General features: G+C 42.5%; 1 protein-coding gene across 5 annotated transcripts in view; it reads left to right on the top strand.

The window, feature by feature from the left end:
* RANBP3L (RAN binding protein 3 like) overlaps positions 1-18,110 on the top strand; it is a 143,947-nt gene that overhangs the window by 78,457 nt on the left and 47,380 nt on the right. For all 5 annotated transcript variants that reach the window (XR_012668389.1, XM_048850894.2, XM_048850893.2 and 2 more), the window contains exons 2-8: positions 8,612-8,670; positions 8,944-8,980; positions 10,040-10,114; positions 11,489-11,563; positions 12,830-12,898; positions 13,518-13,663; positions 14,240-14,343. Coding sequence is in view for 4 of the 5 variants with exons in the window: in XM_048850894.2 (XP_048706851.2) it covers positions 8,612-8,670; positions 8,944-8,980; positions 10,040-10,114; positions 11,489-11,563; positions 12,830-12,898; positions 13,518-13,663; positions 14,240-14,343 (565 nt within the window). In the remaining variant the exon portion in view is untranslated. The remainder of the gene's footprint in view (positions 1-8,611; positions 8,671-8,943; positions 8,981-10,039; positions 10,115-11,488; positions 11,564-12,829; positions 12,899-13,517; positions 13,664-14,239; positions 14,344-18,110) is intronic.

The following is an 18,110-nucleotide window of genomic DNA, read 5'->3' as shown; positions in this document are numbered from 1 at the left end:
TTATCACTATGTTTTGAAGTTTAGTAACCCATTAAGGTGAATATAGTCACATATCTCCTGAATGTTGACACTGTTTCTGCCTGCAAACTCAGCAAAACAGAAACATATTGACATTAAGAAAAAGGCAGTCTTCACAATCATAAGGTGGAGCTGAATGGTGAGGGCAATTGTGGGGATTCCATTTATTTTTAGAAAAAGTATGTGGACAAGGCCATATTATACTATACTTAACAGTACACTATGCAGATTGTACTGCAGCGCTGACGGGCCTAACTTGGTTCAGACAATTTTCTGGTTACAGTGTCTGTGGTTTGATGCTAAAAGTGGCAAACAAAAATGTCCCACTGCTATTAAATGTCTTTTTGCGCTAGAGAACATTTAAACTAGTTCTGATTTTTTTCCTCTAAGGAGTCATCATACAGTTAAATAGTTTTTACAGTAGCTCATGTAAGTATTGCTGTACTAATTTCTGCAAATAATAATCAAATGTTAGTGAAAACATGATACAATATAAGTGGAGCGCATAAGCTTGCTAATACTATACAACACTGTACCAAAATATATAAGGGTAGAAATTATATTCACAGACATTGATATTCTCATTTAATAGTTTTTGTGTTTAAAAACTGGTGCTTTCTGCATTTCACTGAGCCCTTATAAAGATCAAAATTCTGAATGAGAAAGAATAAAAAATCCAAGGAAGATGTCAGGCAGCGGGATTCCACTTACTTGTAAAGAGCCACATCGCAAAATATATACAATATAGGGGAAAGACTTCTAACAGTAGCAAAGGCTGTGGCAGATCGTGATGGATTTGCTGGCCATTTTAAGGCCTCTCAATTTGTGAACTGGGTGAAAGACAGCAGTGAAAATTTGAGATACTTGCCTTACAACAGGGTCAGTAGCACAACATCAGCAAAACAGCCTGGAAAAGACTGGCCAGCTGTGTGGGGAAACTTTTAAAATACAGATTTTTCCAGTTTTAGCCTAATTTTGAATATTCATTCTGTAAGGTGTAGCCAGTATCTAGCATTCATGTTCGCTTTCCTGGAAGATTAATAATGACTACTAACATTTTACTTTCTTCAAATTTGACTGGCTGGCTCCTGAATAATATTTGTCATGCAAACTATAGTACGAAAGCTAGGTGTTGGTACATCCCTAGTAAAGTAGGGAGAACCTAATTGGTCTAAGTAATTCTTCCACTCTACTCCGTGCTGATTAGGCCTCCGCTGGAGTATTGTGTCCAGTTCTGGATGCCATATTTCAGGAAACATATGTGGACAAACTGGTGAAAGTCCAGAGAAGAGCAATACAAATTATTAAATATGTACAAAAATATGACCCATAAAGGAAGATTGAAGAAATTGGGTTTGTTTAGTCTGGAGAAGAGAATACTGAGGGTGGACATAGCAGTTTTCAAGAACATAAAAAGTTGTTACAAGGAGGAGGGAGAAAAAATGTTCTTATTAACCTCTGAGGATAGGACAAGGAGTAATGGGCTTAAATTGTGGCAAGGGATGTTTAGGTTGGACATTAGGAAAAGCTTCCTAGCTGTCAGGATAGATAAGCACTGGAATAAATTGCCTGGGGAGGTTATGGCATCTCTGTCACTGGAGATTTTTAAGAGCAGGCTAGACAAACACCTGTCAGGGCTGGTCCAGATAATACTTAATCCTGCCTTGAGTGCAGGGGACTGGATTAGAAGACCTCTTGAGGACCTTTCCAGTAGGGTTGCCAATTTTGGTTGGATGTATTCCTGGAGGTTTCTTTGCATGACATAATCTTTAATTAAAGATTAATCTTTAATTCCTGGAGACTCCAGGTCAATCCTGGAGGGTTGGCATTGGCAACCCTACTTTCCAGTCCTATGATTCTATGTCAGAATTAACTGGTTTCTTGGTTTTCTAATTCACCCAAAATGGAACATTAGCAAGTGGGATGGACTGGAATGGAATGCAGAACTCTGTATGAGAAAATCAATTATTTACTTCCTTTATTTAAGAGAGACAAGATAGGTGAGGTAATATCTTTTACTGGACCAACTTCTGTTGGTGAAAGACAAGCTTTAAAGTTTCACAGAGTTCTTCTTTAGCTTGAAAGCTTGTCTCTTTTGACCAACAGAAGTCAGTCCAGTAAAAGATATTACCTCACGCACCTTGTCTGTCTAAAATCCTTGTTCCAACATGGCTACAACAGCACTCATTAACATAAGGCAGCCAGCACTGATTTATAATTACAGTCAAAGTTGGCAAAGAAAATACAGATTTTGAACTACCCAAAAAAACAGAACTGACATTTTCAAATGCAGATGCCTAAATTTAGGAATCTTAATCCATGTTAAAATTGGCCTCATTTTCAGAATTGCTGTGCACTCACAGATGCTACTGAAGTCAGTGGAGGCTACTACAGTACAACATACAGGAGATACAGGCACTTCTGTTTAGGTGTATAAATATATATTTAGATACCTAACTTTAGGTATCCACATTTGAAACTGTTGTTTTAAAAAAAGTTTTCAAACAGCTGCAGAAATGTGAATCTCAGGACACTGAAGGTAAAACAATTTTTTAAATATTTTCAGATCCAAAAAACCCCCCAAATTAATTTTGCAAACTGCAAAGAGAAAACAATTTGTAACTGTTGTCTTTTTTCCATGAACCCATCTCTCCTCCTTTGTTTTTTAGGTTTTTCTCATGCTTTGGGATGTCTGAAGCCAGGGCACTGACAGCAACCTTGGTCTTTGCTTCTGACCAAGAACCTGAGCTGGACTTAAGTTCAGGCCTCCCTCCAATCTGTCCTCCGAGGCCACGGATCATTTACCTGTCCTCAGGACAATATGCAACAGTAATCCCAAACCAGCCAAAAACTTCCTTAAATTAAAAACCAAAAAACTTCAACTTTGGGAAAACAGAAAATCAATAGAAATAAAAGTAAACCTTACAGTTTTGCACTGCAGGTTGAAATTACCACACACCTAGCTGGGTAAACAGACTTTTTCACATTACGGGTAGACTTAATGTAGCCTTAATTTTACATCCTGGATTCAGCTATATCCTTGTTGTCTTTCTGCTTAATGCTTCCTGTGCTCACTCAGCATCCAGCAGTCATGTTTTTCCAAGTCTGATCTCCTTTTCTCCCCCGAAACAAATTTTAAAAACATGATCTCTATTTGTGCACGTGCAGTTGATAGAACCTATTACCTGCATGCAGAGGTGACAGTGCTTAAACACATGTACGACAAGTGCAAGACCAGGTTGAAGTCTGAAAATATAGTCTGTATACTGTAATTACAATATTATCCAACATTTCCCAGCATCCTCTTTTCGTCATCCTATTTTGGTTGTTTTGTTTAAGGAAGTAAAAGCCACAGAGATTTTTTTCATAATGTGACCTACGTTTCATTTTTAACATTTCAGTGCTTTCTAGAAGTGATGAAATAAATGACTGATTTAAAAAAAATCATGAATAAGAATTTATATTGCACAATCCTTCATCAAAAGTGAGATTTTTTAAAACTCCTCGGAGACCCACACAGCCAGTCTCAGCTCTAATATTCCGCCCTCGTGTATGTGCACAGAACTCAAATGTCAGCTCAAATATTCTGCTTTCCCCTATATGTGCAGAACTCAGAGCTCATGTAGGGAAGAGCAGAGGGATGGTGCTGGGAGCCATGATCTGAGCAGATGGAAGAGAACAGAATATTGTGGCTAGGATCCATGCTCTACACACATAGGGAAGAGTAAGTTTTAGACCAGATATCTGAATCCCTCATATGTAAGGGAGAGCAGAATATCAGATCCAGGTTTCAATTCCTCACATGTAAGCAGTATATTGGAACCAAGATTGGCCATCCAGCTGATTCACAAATGAGTTAACCAGGCAATTCTAATACTTGCCGTAGGGCATGGGATCATTTTACAACTCTCAAGGCAGGAGACATTAGGCCAGGTCTTTTCTAATTCAGCAGCTTCAGGGGATTTGTAGAAAGGGAAAAGGAGTCTAGTGGGGATTATTTATGGGCAGGCACTCCTTCTCGTGGCTGAGAGTGGTGGATTATTCCTGTCCTAGTATTCAGAGGCAACTCCTTTGGCAAGCTTCTGCGGTGACTTTTTTTTCCCCAACAGCTTCCTTCACCCAAAATTAGTTGAACTGCTCAGGACTGGAGCAACCTGGTCTTATCCAGCCTCTCACCAGACTCTGTCTGTGTGTCCTCCTCCCTGTAATGAGGAGGTGGGGCTGCCAATCCTACCCCTCCCCTTTCTTGGCCTTTACTCATTGTCTGTGTGTATGTCCGTGACTACTGCTGCTAATGACAAAGGGCCACCTCTTCCTTGGGACACTATGCCAGTCACTGTGCCTGTTTGTATGCCCCCTGCTGATGCTAAAGAAACAAAGAAGCTGTCCATCTCTTCCCTCTTCCTTTCCCAGCATGCAGCAGCACTGACAGTGTCAACCCTGTTCAGCAATGCAGAAACCACAAATTAAGCCAAGACCTTTATAATTAACATAGTCATTTGAGTGTGCAAATTCCCCAGTGTTACTGGCCGTACAGCACTGATTAGTTAGGTCTGCATCACTCATTCCTAGTTAGGATGTCTGTACAATATTTTTATTTAAACATGCTAGAAATTTAAAAAGTTTATTATAATTTGATACATAGAGTTTTATTTTTTACAAAGATTACTAATGGGTTCACTCCAGGAGAATGCTGCATGGCCTGAACACCCACAATACCCACACTACTGGGGATACACGGGGTTTTCCTCTGTTTTGGTAGCAGCAGCATAGATCCCTGAAAATGACATGACTTGATCCAGGTGGTATCAGTAACCTCTCATTAAATGCTCTGAGAAGAGCTCTTTCCTCAGGCACAGGAGTTAATGGTGATTCTATTTTCTAAAACAGAATACACCTATTAATGTCTTAATGAGCACTATTATATCCTAGCTCCACAATTTTCTGCCATAAACCAACCAATTGTAAATCATCCGATGAAGTGAGCTGTAGCTCACGAAAGCTCATGCTCAAATAAATTGGTTAGTCTCTAAGGTGCCACAAGTACTCCTTTTCTTTTTGCGAATCTTTCCTCAGTAATTCCCAGTTTAGAACTGTTATTTCAATAACAAAAAGTTAATAGTGTTCTGGCAAAGGGTTTTCTAACTCCTGCAGCCTTCTAGCTCCAGCCAGGGTGACTCAGTGATAGCTGATGTGGAATCAGCGAGTTCCTTTCTCAATTCTTTCTTTGATAATGCAATATGCTACAGGCTTTAAAATGGTAAATGTATCTTAAAAATATTGTGCTGAATTTTACATTTTAAGAGGTAACTTGAAAGTGTCCTTTAGTATTTAAGCTTGAACCTTAATAAATGGGGGGTTGGGGAGGTAGGGAAGAGAGAAAAATAGTTTGTATTTAATAAATGAATACCTCAATGAACTACTGTTGTTTATATCAGTGGTTCTCAACCAGGGGTACATGTATCCCTGGGGGTACACAGAAGTCTTCCAGGGGGTACATCAACTCATCTACAACAAGGAATCCAGTGGCACCTTAAAGACTAACAGATTTATTTGGGCATAAGCTTTCGTGGGTAAAAAAACCCCACTTCTTCAGATGCAACTCATCTAGATATTTGCCTGGTTTTACAACAGGCTTCATAAAAAGCGCTAGTGAACTCAGTACAAACTAAAAGTTCATACAGACAATGACTTGTTTATACTGCTCTGTGTACTACACTCTGAAATGTAAGTACAATATTTATATTCCAGTCGATTTATTTTATAATTATATGGTAAAGTGAGAAAGTAAGCAATTTTTCAGTAATAGTATGCTGTGACACTTGTATTTTTATGCCTGATTTTGTAAGCAAATAGTTTTTAAGTGAGGTGAAACTTGGGATATGCAAGACAAATCAGATGCCTGAAAGGGGTATGGTAGTCTGGAAAGGTTGAGAGCTACTTCCCCCTCTGCTGGATAGAATTGGAATTGCTCATCTAAGTGCTGCAGCATTTGTCTTTTGCTGCTATCAGCGAACAGATTTTCCTTTAGCTGAAGTTGTAGGGGATTGTGCTTGTGGAGCCAAAGCTCTCTTCGTGCTCTCACTGTGAAAGTCTATGATGGGCAATATAGTGATTACCAAGGTAATATAGTTATTACCTTGTTTTTAAATTACTACCAGTTCATTTCAGTGATAAATAATCAGTTTCATGTTTTTGCACCTGGTTTCTGAGAGCAATACTTATTTACATGGGTAATTTAACAATTGTTCAAACATTTTATTACTAAATGTTAAACTTTTTAATGCAGGGGTGGCCAATCTTACTGACCCTCCGAGCCACATATGACAATCTTCAGAAGTTCGAGAGTCAGGGTGCATGTACCGGGGCTCGGGGCTTCAGTCCCACAGGAGGACCTGCCAGGACTCAGGGCTTCAGCCCTGCAGGGAGGGGGGTTTTAGGCCTTCAGCCCTGTGAGAGGTGCCTGCTCGGGGCTTCAGCCCCGCTCCTGCTGAAGTCCCGAGCCCCAGCAGGCACGCCCTGCTGGGCTGAAGCCCTGAGTCCCTCTTCTGCTGGGCAGAAGCCAGAAGCAATGTGTGTGGGGGGGGGGCGTGACCTCCCCCCAATTTGTCAGGGTTTGCTGGCCTCGCTTGGTTACATGGTGCAATTGGGCCCCATCACTGCTCTGCAGCTGCTGGAGCCAGCATGCTGGGAGCTGTGGCTATGGGGAGAGGCAGCGGCAAACAGCTGGGAGCTGCAGGGATAGCTGCTGCTTCTCCCCATGGAGCTAAAGCAGCAGCCCCTCCCTGCAGCTCCTAGCTGTTTGCCACGGCCTCTCCACAAGGGAGCTAACACCTGGGGGCTGCAGGGAGGGGCTACTGAGAGTAAGGGGGAGGTCTGGGGGGGGCGTGACTTAAGCTGTTGGGGGGAGGTGAATCTTTAAATTATGCCCCTCCCCCCCTCAGCAGACACCAATTGTCTCTGGCAGAAACCCCTAGCCCAACACCCCAGCGGAGGGTGGCAGAAGCCCTGAGCTTCCCGCCCCTCCAGTCTGGTAGGTAGAGAATGGGGGGCGGGGGCTCTGTGAGCTGCTTTTTAACTGTAAAAGTTGGTTTGGCCACCCCTGCTCAAATGGAAGGCTTATTATACCATTAAGGGACTTTTGATTGTGCAATTAGAACAGTTTGACCACCAATGGGTATGCAAACCAAGATAAAGATGTCACTCTTATGTTTGCAGAAATCTGGGGGAGGGTAGATATTTTAATGTGTTGATCCTGTGGGAAGTCCCAGTTATAAAAATCACAATTTTTGTGAGGTTTCAGCCATCTCAATGTTTTTTAAATGGTGAGTGGCAAGTAGGGTGATCAGATACTCTGATTTTATAGGGATAGTCCCGATATGCGAGGCTTTGTCTTACATAGGTGCCTATTACCCCGACCCCTTGTCCCGATTTTACATTTGCTATCTGGTCACCCCTATGGCAAGACGCCAAATGACTGGAGTGGGCCAAATTTTGCCTCTTTCTTTGCAGTTACATCGGGCCTTTCATTACTGAAAGCAAGGGTTTTTTTCAGTCTGCTTGCTGCACTGGGGTTGTATAAAGGCCTGAGCTTGAGTAATTGATCCCAGGCAAATCGCGGGTGAAAGGAGTTGCAGAACTGGGGTCTTGAGTCCACTGGTTGAAATAACTAGAAAATGTTGGGGGCGGGGGAATGAAAATGGGGATCTATTAAGAACAGACTACAACTCAAATCAGCTTGTCCCCACTGCACAGCCCCTTCTTCCTGGAAAGGGAAGACGAAAGGTCCTGAACCAGTAAATGACCAGGTTCTATTTGAAAACAGTGGCTGCATGGCTAGCCTGGCGCTGCAGAGAAGCAACCCCAGAAACTGTGTACAGAGCCACATGCAGAACAGACTGTGACTGCCAGATATCACACTGGATGCAGCTGTGTGTGGGACTGATTGGGGGGCAGGGGGGGACAGCAGCAATTGGGCAGGGAGCCAGTGCAGAGGGGCCCCGATCAGAGACACTCTGCTAAAACTGATCCTGGCCTGGAAACCTGTAAGCCCCTATTTGCTTGAATAGAGACTGGACTGGAGAGGGCATCCCAGGCACTAGGCCTGAAGAGTCCCAATTCTCCATTGGGCTTCCCCAGGGACCCAAACAAGAACCGCTATTGCTCACTTTGAACTGTAACTTTTTAAGCCTCTGTACCTAGGGTGTTTGCACCTTTCCTTTTCTTGCCAGCCCTGGTACATTACCTTTCACTAGGCCAATGCCTACCAAGTCTAGCTGCTGAAGCACATAAAGCATTTGCCTCCAAGTCGCTAACATGTTACTGGCACGGTAGCGGCTTGACGTTCTCCAGCACTGAGCAGCCCCCCTAAAAATATGGGGCCGAATCCTGCAGCCCTAACTAGGTACAATTCACAGTAGGCTTAATGGGAGTTTTGTTTGAGTAAGGACTGCAGGACCAAGCCCTGTATTTTTAGAAGATGAGAAATACCTTGATTTAAAATTTTCAGTGGATCCCAGTTTAGTTTTAAATGCAGCATTAGGATAAATAGTTTAATTCCCATGTTCTAAAAGTGACCTCTTTCCTTTTCCAGAGACATCAGTTATTGCTCAGCCCATATTTGTTTTTGAAAAGAAAGAACGACCTTTTAAGGTAACACTTAAGCTTCTTCCTTTTGCTTTTGTCATAAAGCAGCCAGAAAATCAGGAAATAAAGGGCCTGATTGTGGAGCCTTGACTCCACGAGGGGGAAGTGTTTCACAGCCCGGGCGCCAGCTTGAGCCCAAACATCTACATTGCAATTTTATAGCCCTGAAGCCTGGAGTCCCATGAGCCTGGGTCGGCTGACACGGGCCTGCCACAGCTCTTTTACTGCAGTATAGACATATCCATTGATATGTTTTGTTCTTTTTTTTTTCCCCCCCAGAGGCCTGCAGAAGACGTGGTTTACAAGGCTGAGAATGGTAATTGCATAATTAAAACCCTTTATAATAAACTTGTTATAAAGGGTGTATTTATTTGTAAGTGCTAAGTCCATTGCATGCATTAGTAGTGATTAGAATTTCACTTTGTATGTAACAGGGCAATTTACCATGGGTGGATTAAGACTATATATGGGGCACAGAGTCACCACTTTTGTCCTCCTTTGTCACACACACACCCCATCCAAATTTCAGCTCCCCTGCAGCACTGACACAACTATTAGATTTTGAATGATCTCTTCACTTCCTTAAGGTCTTGTTATAAGGTGACCCCATAGAGGGAAGAGTGGTGTGGATCCAGAGTCCTATTTCAGCCGTCTCTTTAAAATCAGTTGAGTGCCATACAGCCTGATGCAGAGTGAAAAAAGGCCTGATCCAAAGCCCAGTGAAGTCAGTGGGAGTGGAACTGATCTCAGTGGGCTTTGGATCAGGCCATTACTGAGGCATCAAGAGCCCCTTCCATAAGTAGATTCTGCTAGAGCCTTGCAACCTGACCCAAACCCAGTGATATCCAACTACAAGTGTCGGGTTTGGGTCAGGTTGCATCTAAAAACAGGCCAAAACCTCTCAGGTCAAGTTGAGTGTAGTCAACTGTGAGCACTTCCTCCTGTCCATGAGGTCAGCACAGTGGGTCGTGCCACTGAGTTGCTGTGCCTCTCACTCTGCAGCACACGCAGCACAGCAAGGCAGCAATGGCCAGCAGGATGAGGCATGCAGCCCCTGCTGCACCGACCCCATGGGCAGGAGGCAGCTGGAGACTATTTGCAGACATGAGATGTGGGGAATGGGAAGCCCCCAGCAGGCCAAGCCCCAGGGACGAGGCAGTCACACTGACTCAGGGTCAGGGGGAAGTGTTGGGTTGGGTTGGATCTAAAAATGACTCAACACTCTTGGGTTAGGTTGGGTTGTCTGTAGACAGGTCGGGTCCAGGTCAGGCTTTAATATGAGACCTTTAATATTAGAATTCTGTACTGCAATAATTTACTGAAATCTGTTGGAAAATTTGATTTTACAGTACATGATATGTTATGTTTCTCTTAGATTTCATTGGTTCCAGGAAACGGGCAAGGTCTTCATCTTTTACTTTCCAAACGTCTGACTCGCAGTTCTACATGGGTATGGCATTTAGATCAATTACATTATAATTGTAATTATATTTTCTAGATTGATAAGCTAGAAAAAATATTTTTCTCGTTATTCAGATACACATTTTGGTTTGAAGTGATCACTCTCTTGTTACAGTGTGTCTGGTAACACCCATTGTTTCATGTTCTCTATGTATATAAATCTCCCCACTGTATTTTCCACTGAATGCATCCAGTGAAGTGAGCTGTAGCTCACGAAAAGCTTATGCTCAAATAAATTTGTTAGTCTCTAAGGTACCACAAGTACTCCTTTTTCTTTTTGCGAATACAGACTAACACAGCTGCTACTCTGAAACCCTGTCATTTTGGTTTGAATAATTCCAAGTCAGATAAACTTTTAAACTTCAAGGTTAGTCTGCAAGTAATGCTCAGTGAGGAATTGCACCTTCCTAAGTCTGAAAAAATATTGGTTTTAAATTAGCAGAGGGCCCCAGGTCCATGTACGAGTTATTTCCACATAAGGCTGTGGAAAGTCCATGTGTCTCAATCATGAGTTTCCCTGGAATTTTTTGACTAGGTCCAGGGAAAGCAGGATTTCCTACCCTGTGGAAGATGTTCATGGTTCAACCCCAGGGGGACCCATGCAATTGAAAAGCCATGCTGACAAGGGCTTTCCCCTCCAACCAGTTATCATCCAACTTGGAAACCCCTTCAAGGTGGTAGAGTTATTTCCACAATATTGTGGGGAACACACACACAAGTCACTGCAGACCCCTGTGTACTGAGCATGTGCAGTAGAAATTCTATTTTAAAATGTGTCATATGCTTTCCTCAAAATTTGGGCCTTAATGTAGGTAAATAATATTAACCCATTTCGTTAAAAGAGTACAGTTAATCTAACTTTATCTACCCTTAAAATTACATCTAGATCATTCCTACATCTACTTAGACCTGAACAGCTCCATACAAAAAAAAAAAAAAGACTGGTTATAACATGACCAGAATTTGTGTGTCAGAATTTTGCTATAATAACCCCCTTCGCCTGTGCCTGTACTATATTTTTCCCACCTTTGTGTTCAGTATCATTGGTGTTAGCAACACTAGGAGTACCAGTGTAGACGAGCCTCTGGCACTTGAACAACCATGACATCTAGCTCTAATTTGAGAAGACCTAGATGATGGGATGGTCAAAAATGCTGGCACCTGCCAGCTTTTTCTCTATGCTGAAGCTGCACTAGTGCTAGCAGTGGTTGGAAATTCGAAGTCTACACTATAAAGCCTTAGTAGTTGCCTGATACAGGTAGAGTCTGCTCATCCGTGACAAATACATTTTGCTAACATGAAAAATCCATATTCAGGTACTGTGCTTTGAACAAAGGATCATTTCAGTCTCTTATGTTTTCAGATACAGCAATCTCTCGGAAAAGAGTGAGATCATCTTCCTGTACTATCCTTCCTACCTTTCCTCCATCACAGCCAGGTAATTAAAAATATTATTCAGTAAATATTCACATAAAATCAAAAATCGGTAAAATAACAAAATAAAATAGCTCTTTTTGTGGGACTGAGCTAACTGGGCTGGGCCAAGTCAGTATGTGAATGTGAGGAAGGAACTTTGTGATGTTCAACAAGATGTGTTGGTGATTCAGTAGATGGCATTCATTTCTGTCAATGTTGCACTAATGTCTCCTTGTGCTAGGGAATACTCTGCACATGGGAGAGCTGCTGTTTGGATGGGATGCAAGCAGCCTATGCCATATGCTCCTCTGGGTTGTGCAGAGTCTACTCACTGTTGCAACTCAGATGTTTTTGAGATTTACAAAGGCTTGTAGCAAGTAGGTGGAAGGTTATATTAACCTATAAAATATTATGTCAAATATTATGGACAGTAAACACAGAATGGAGTTGAAGAAATGGTGTGAGCTAGTTGTGCTCGGACTAAAACAGTGATTCACATATTTATCCATACAGACACACCATTTTCCATTCTGGGAACAGCCTGCATTCTAGCCAAGATTTAGCAGGGATCACCGTCTCATTTATCAATAAGGGAAGGGCAGGGCGGTCACAAACCCTGACACCTGTTTATAACTCCCAGATTGAAAACCTTTGGATTAAAGTAATTGTTGATGAGGGGTTTCCAAATAATCTGGTAAGTGTACAAAATTGGTATAGCAGCAAACTAGAATCATCTTGGAATGGAATGGAGGAGTTCACATATGGATTATGAGACATGTAATTTTGTAGCACGCTATTGATGGGACAAGGCTGGCAGCCCTTCTGAACATTTCTGGGTAGCATTTGGAAACCATATAAAAGCAGCAGTGCCACACACGGACCATCATTACACTTATCATGGTGGTCATCACTACCAGCACATGCTGGATCTCCAGCATTTACCATCATGCTCTTGGGTCTCTTTTTTCCTGATCTGAAAGGATATTCTGACTTGGTGACATTATCATGCCTGTGAGCTGTAAAACTAAAGGACAGTTTTGTGGTTAAAGTAGTGGCTGACACCCAGGATGTCTGGGTTCAATTCCTGGCTCTGTCTTAGAGTTCCTGGGGAAGTCACTCTCCCTGTGCCTAAATTTCCCCTGCCATAAAATGGGGATCATATTTTCCTTCCTTGAAGAGGTGGTGTGAAATAAATTAATGTTTGTGAGATGCTCAGATACTGCAGTGATGGGGGCTACAGAAATGCATATAAACAATTAAGCACTGTGGATAAACAATTCTTTTGCAGTAAAGAATAACATATTCATGACCTCAGCTCTTCTCCAGAGAAACCATGACATCACAAGAACAGAAAAAGGTAACTATTTGTTAATATCGCAATATTTATTAGTTGTTGATCCACAGTGTGCTCAACACTATACAGAGCAGGTAAAACATAGACAGTCCCTGTCCCGGCCAGTTTACTCTCTACAGCTGATATTCACCCCCCTGTGCAGAAGGCCTATATTATAAGCCTGTAAACCACTTAATTCCACTTAAAGCCCTATTTTGAAAACTTAAGTGGTTCATGGGCCATGTTTAGGGCCACTGCTCAGGAATGAATATCATCCTGAATAAAAATTTCTGATACATAATGTTAACAAGAACTGAACTTTGCTCCCAGTGAAGGCAAGGCAAAACTCCTGTTGACTTCCATGGGTGCAGGATCAGGCTTCATATAATCAGAAGATGGATTTATCACAATCAGTGCAGATTTATTTTATTAAATATTACATCACTCCTTTATTTGGCAGGGTTTTTAGAAGGGACTTAAAATAGGAAAGGGAGGCAGGTATTAACAATAACACTTAAATACAATTAATTTAAAACTCCACCACACATCCACATTATGAGTCAGAAAAAGCAAGACCAAAATTTGTTGCTTAAATGTAAAGGAAAGATTGTATATATTAACCTTTTATTTTGTATTTTGCAAGGACTCTCATCACCAGTTCAGCAGTGGACTGTCATAAGACCTGCCGTTTTACAGCCACCACAGTCTCAGATATGTGAGGAAAGAAGGCAGATGTGCACTGAAAATACACTGGCATCTTCCAAAGCTAAAGAGAAAGCAAATATTCAGGTAAAATGTAACTTCAATGTCAAATATACATGTCTGGGTTTTTTCCCATGTGCCTGAGCTTTAATAACATTTCACTGAAATTAAGTATTTTACAGGGAAGTCTTCAGTATTAGTTTAATTCTGTTCCCATTGAAGTCAACAGGAGTTTTGCTTTTGACTTCAGTGGAGCAATTGTGCCAATGCTGAGCGCTTTGAAAAATCCAGCCCTTGCTAAACTGCCCATATGGCTGCTTGATGAGTGTGCAGATGCTGTAAACTTGTAATTCAATCTGAATTTAGGGTAGAGGGTTGGGAAAACTTTTTACTTTCTAAGGAATTTTTTTAAAAATCTGGTTAGGAATTGCACTGGCTTGCTTCACACAATAAACATGGGCCTGTCTCTGCAAACCACCACATGAATTATCTTAACTCATGCAAGTGGACCCATCATGCATGGACTTACTCTTGTCAGTAATACTTTCTCACATGCATTTAACTTTGCAGGCCCTAATTTCTGGTAAAACTATTTATAGTGCAAGATGAGCCACAATTAATTTTTTCCAACATTTCTGAATTGATCATATTAATTATTTCCAGTTGTCTGAAGAGAGCTCTCGTTGCCCAGCAGAGAATTCAGCAAGTTCTGAGACAACAGTGAGGCCATCTATCTCCATGCACCTTACTAGCCCTAAAACAGTAGGGTAAGTTAGTTAAAGTGTTGTGAGTTTTTTAATGCATACCTAGAGAATAGCAAGTGTTTGGTTTTGTCCTCTAGCTTGTTGCTCTATGTGTGTCTGTGTAGCTGTTAGGTGAAAAAATGCACACATCAGCCAAAAAGGAAAAGAAGGCTTATGGGCAGATTATAACTTGAACTTTTCCTTACACCTCTGGATGAGTTACCTGGACTTGAAGGGTAAGCCCAGGGTTAGTGGGATTCAAGTCAGCTGACCTGGAGAACCCAGGGCTTGAGTGTCTACACTGGATGACCTTGTAAACTGGAGTAATAGTAATAAGATGAAATTTAATAATGAAAAGTGCAAGGTCATAAATTTAAGGATTAATAACAAGAATTTCTGTTATAAACTGGGGACACGTCACTTGGAAGTAACAGAGGAGGAAAGGACCTCGGAGTATTGGTCGGTCACAGGATGACTACAAGCCACCAATGTGATATGGCTGTCAAAAAAGCTAATGCGGTCTTGGGATGCATCAGGTGAGATATTTCCAGTAGAGATAAGGAGGTGTTAGTACCATTATACAAGGCACTGGTGAGACCTCATCTGGAATATTGTGTGCAGTTCTGGTCTCCCATGTTTAAGAAGGATGAATTCAAACTGGAACAGGTACAGAGAAGGGCTACTAGGATGATCCGAGGAATGGAAAACCTGTTTTATGAAAGGAGATTCAATGAGCTTGACTTGTTTAGCCTAACTAAAAGAAGGCTGAGAGGAGATATGATTGCTCTCTATAAATATATCAGAGGGATAAATACCATGGAGGGAGAAGAATGATTTAAGCTCAGTACCAATGTGGACACAAGAACAAATGGATATAAACTGGCCATCAGGAAGTTCAGACTTGAAATTAGATGAAGGTTTCTAACCATCAGAGAAATGAAGTTCTGGAACAGCCTTCCAGTGGAAGCAGTGGGGGCAAACAACATATCTGGCTTCAAGACAAAGCTTCATAAGTTTATGGAGGAGATGATATGATGGGATAGCCTAATTCTGGCAATTTACTGATCTTCCACTACTAGCGGTAGATATACCCAATGGCCTGTGATGGATGTTAGATGGGATGGGATCTGAGTTACTTCAGAGAATTCTTTCCTGGGTGTCTGGCTGGTGAGTCTTGCTCACATGCTCAGGGTTTAGCTGATTGCCATATTTGGGTTCAGGAAGGAATTTTCCCCCAGGGCAGATTGGCAGAGGCCCTGTGTTTTTTTTTTTTTTTGCCTTCCTCTGCATGGGGCGCAGGTCACTTGCTGGAGGATTCTCTGCACCTTGAAGTCTTTAAACCATGATTTGAGGACTTCAATAGCTCAGACTTAAGTTAGGGGTTTGTGACAGGATTGGTGGGTGAGATTCCGTGACCTGCGTTGTGCAGGAGGTCAGACTAGATGATCATAATGGTCCCTTCTGACCTTAAAGTCTATGATTCTAACCCTACCTTAAGGATTTTCTAACCTGGGCTTCAGTTTGGGGCTCTGGCATCCACAATGCAGCATATAGACCTGAGTCAAACCATCCGTATCCCAGGCTCCCTAGTGCCCTCCTGAAATGTGGCCACTCTAGCTTGTTGTCCATGGTGCACTGTGGGAAAACTTTACTGCCCACCCTGCATGTTACAGGAAGGTTGAACAGCCCACCAACACAGCCAGCTGAGCAACATTTCAAGAAGTTGTCTGGCTTGCACTTTCACTCTTGAGACAGTAAACAGGCAGAGCTTCCATGAGGCACTAGTGGACATTTCAGCAACGTTTTCTGACCCACCAAACGCACGAGATGGACCAGGAGGAAGAGGTGAACCATTTCCCCCTGAATGGACCTATGACAGCAAGGGGCCACTGAACACTCAGCCAGAAAGTGCACTTACCACAGCTGGAGCTAGATGCACCCAGGCAACAGCATTCAGGGATGCTCTGTGCTCCTACATTATGGGCTTCCATAGCCCGATGGAAGAGCGGGGATAGTACCTCTATGAACCTGCTTGTGGGAGTTAAGGGGCTAATTGATTTGGGGGTTCACTGCGTGGGGAAGGGTGCGAACTTGATCGTCATGCAATGTACTTATGAATGACATGCTGAATTATGAATTGGGGATAGAATGGGGGATGATTCACAGTATAGATTCACATCAGGAAGTTATTGATGTGTGACTTGCTGTACCTAACTGTATAGAGGAATAGCATTTGTGTAGTAATTCCTAATTGTTCCTGATCATGTGTTTAGCTTTGTTATTTCAAATCATGATTGTATGATGAAATGCAGTATAGCAATAAACTTTCCTGATGACATAAAAGGCTTTACTTATAAATGTGTTAAAACAGTGCAACAGTCACCCACTGCCATTAAAACACCGAAACACTGACAAAAAAACATTTCCAAAACAAACAAATGAAGTGTATGAACCAGTGCAAACACAACAGAATCACCCTACCACTGCATGTCCCCTGGCTTCTGTTCTCCTTTCTCTTCTTTCCTTGTTTTCTGTGCACTTGGTGCCGAGGCAGAGGTGTCAGTGGGAGAGGGGGCAAGATGGAGAGCTGTATGGTGTTTAGCTGTCCTGCCCAACTGTTTTTGGGGCCTGATTGCATGAGTCACCCAGATGTGGAGTTTTCCAAGTTGTTTCTGGACTGAGAATACATCGCAGAGGAATCAGGCGATGGTGTGGGAGAGGCAGCAGGAACCGATAATCTTGCAGCCCTGACTGAGATGACCTGCTCAAACAGTTCTCTCTGCTGAGCTCTATGCTCCTCCCTTAGCTGCTATTCCTGTTCCAGGAACTGTGAAGCAAGTGCCTACTCTTTTGTTAAAACCCTGTCCTCAAGCTGTGTGGTAAGCCTCAGCCTTTCCTCCTGCCTCTTGGCATGCCTCTTCTCCAATATTAAGACCCTCTGCTTCTGGTACTGGACCTGCTGGTTGGCCCACTCAAGAACTTCGTCCAAGTTCACCATGGAAACGCTCCTCTTGGAACAGTCTGTGAAGGTACGCTGGGCCAGGCTCGTACTGCACTGAGGTTGAGCTGTGGAGATATAGCAGCCAGTAGAGGTCAAGGGGCCTGCAACAGGACAAGACACTGAAGGTTATTGTCTCAAATAGCTCACTGGAGGAGCACAGAATTAATGCTTGTGGAATTTCAAGGACATAAAATGTTACATTCAAAACTGAACTGCAATATATTGTGAAAGGGATGCTTCAGTCCACAGAATGTCCCTGGGCACAGCCTGGTTAATCGCAGTTACAGTAGTACACAGATAATGGTATGTTAAAAATTCCAAGTTGCTTTTGTTTTACAAAAAATTCCTAACTACTTGTGTTGGGGGTGGGAGGCCGGTCAGTGGCCTCGCAACAAAAGGTTTTTTCTATCATTTCAGGTCTTTCACATTTTGGATGACATAACTGTGAGGCAAACCCAAACCCACTCAGCTGCCCCTCCAATGGAGCTGAACTGTGTCACCGCTCAGGCATGCAATAACTTAGCTTCACTGATTTACTTTTCCAGCAGTGAATCAACCATCAGGCATGCAGTAGCAACCTCTCCCTGAACTGAGCCTGGGTCAGATGACCTCCAGGCTCAGGTATTTCTCCAACCCCGCCAGATCATTCTGTGAAATAGCACTATCTGGCCAGGAAACACACTGCAAGGAAGCAGGAGATCAGACTCTCGAGACTCCCAGCCGGCTCTTGATCCTGTTCCTGCCCCAGCCTTGCCTGAGCCCTGCTCCTAGACCTTGCCCTACTCTGATC

Source organism: Caretta caretta, chromosome 5, assembly GCF_965140235.1.
Source record: "Caretta caretta isolate rCarCar2 chromosome 5, rCarCar1.hap1, whole genome shotgun sequence".
NCBI lineage: Eukaryota > Metazoa > Chordata > Testudines > Cheloniidae > Caretta > Caretta caretta.
This window is presented reverse-complemented; position numbering and strand designations above follow the sequence as displayed.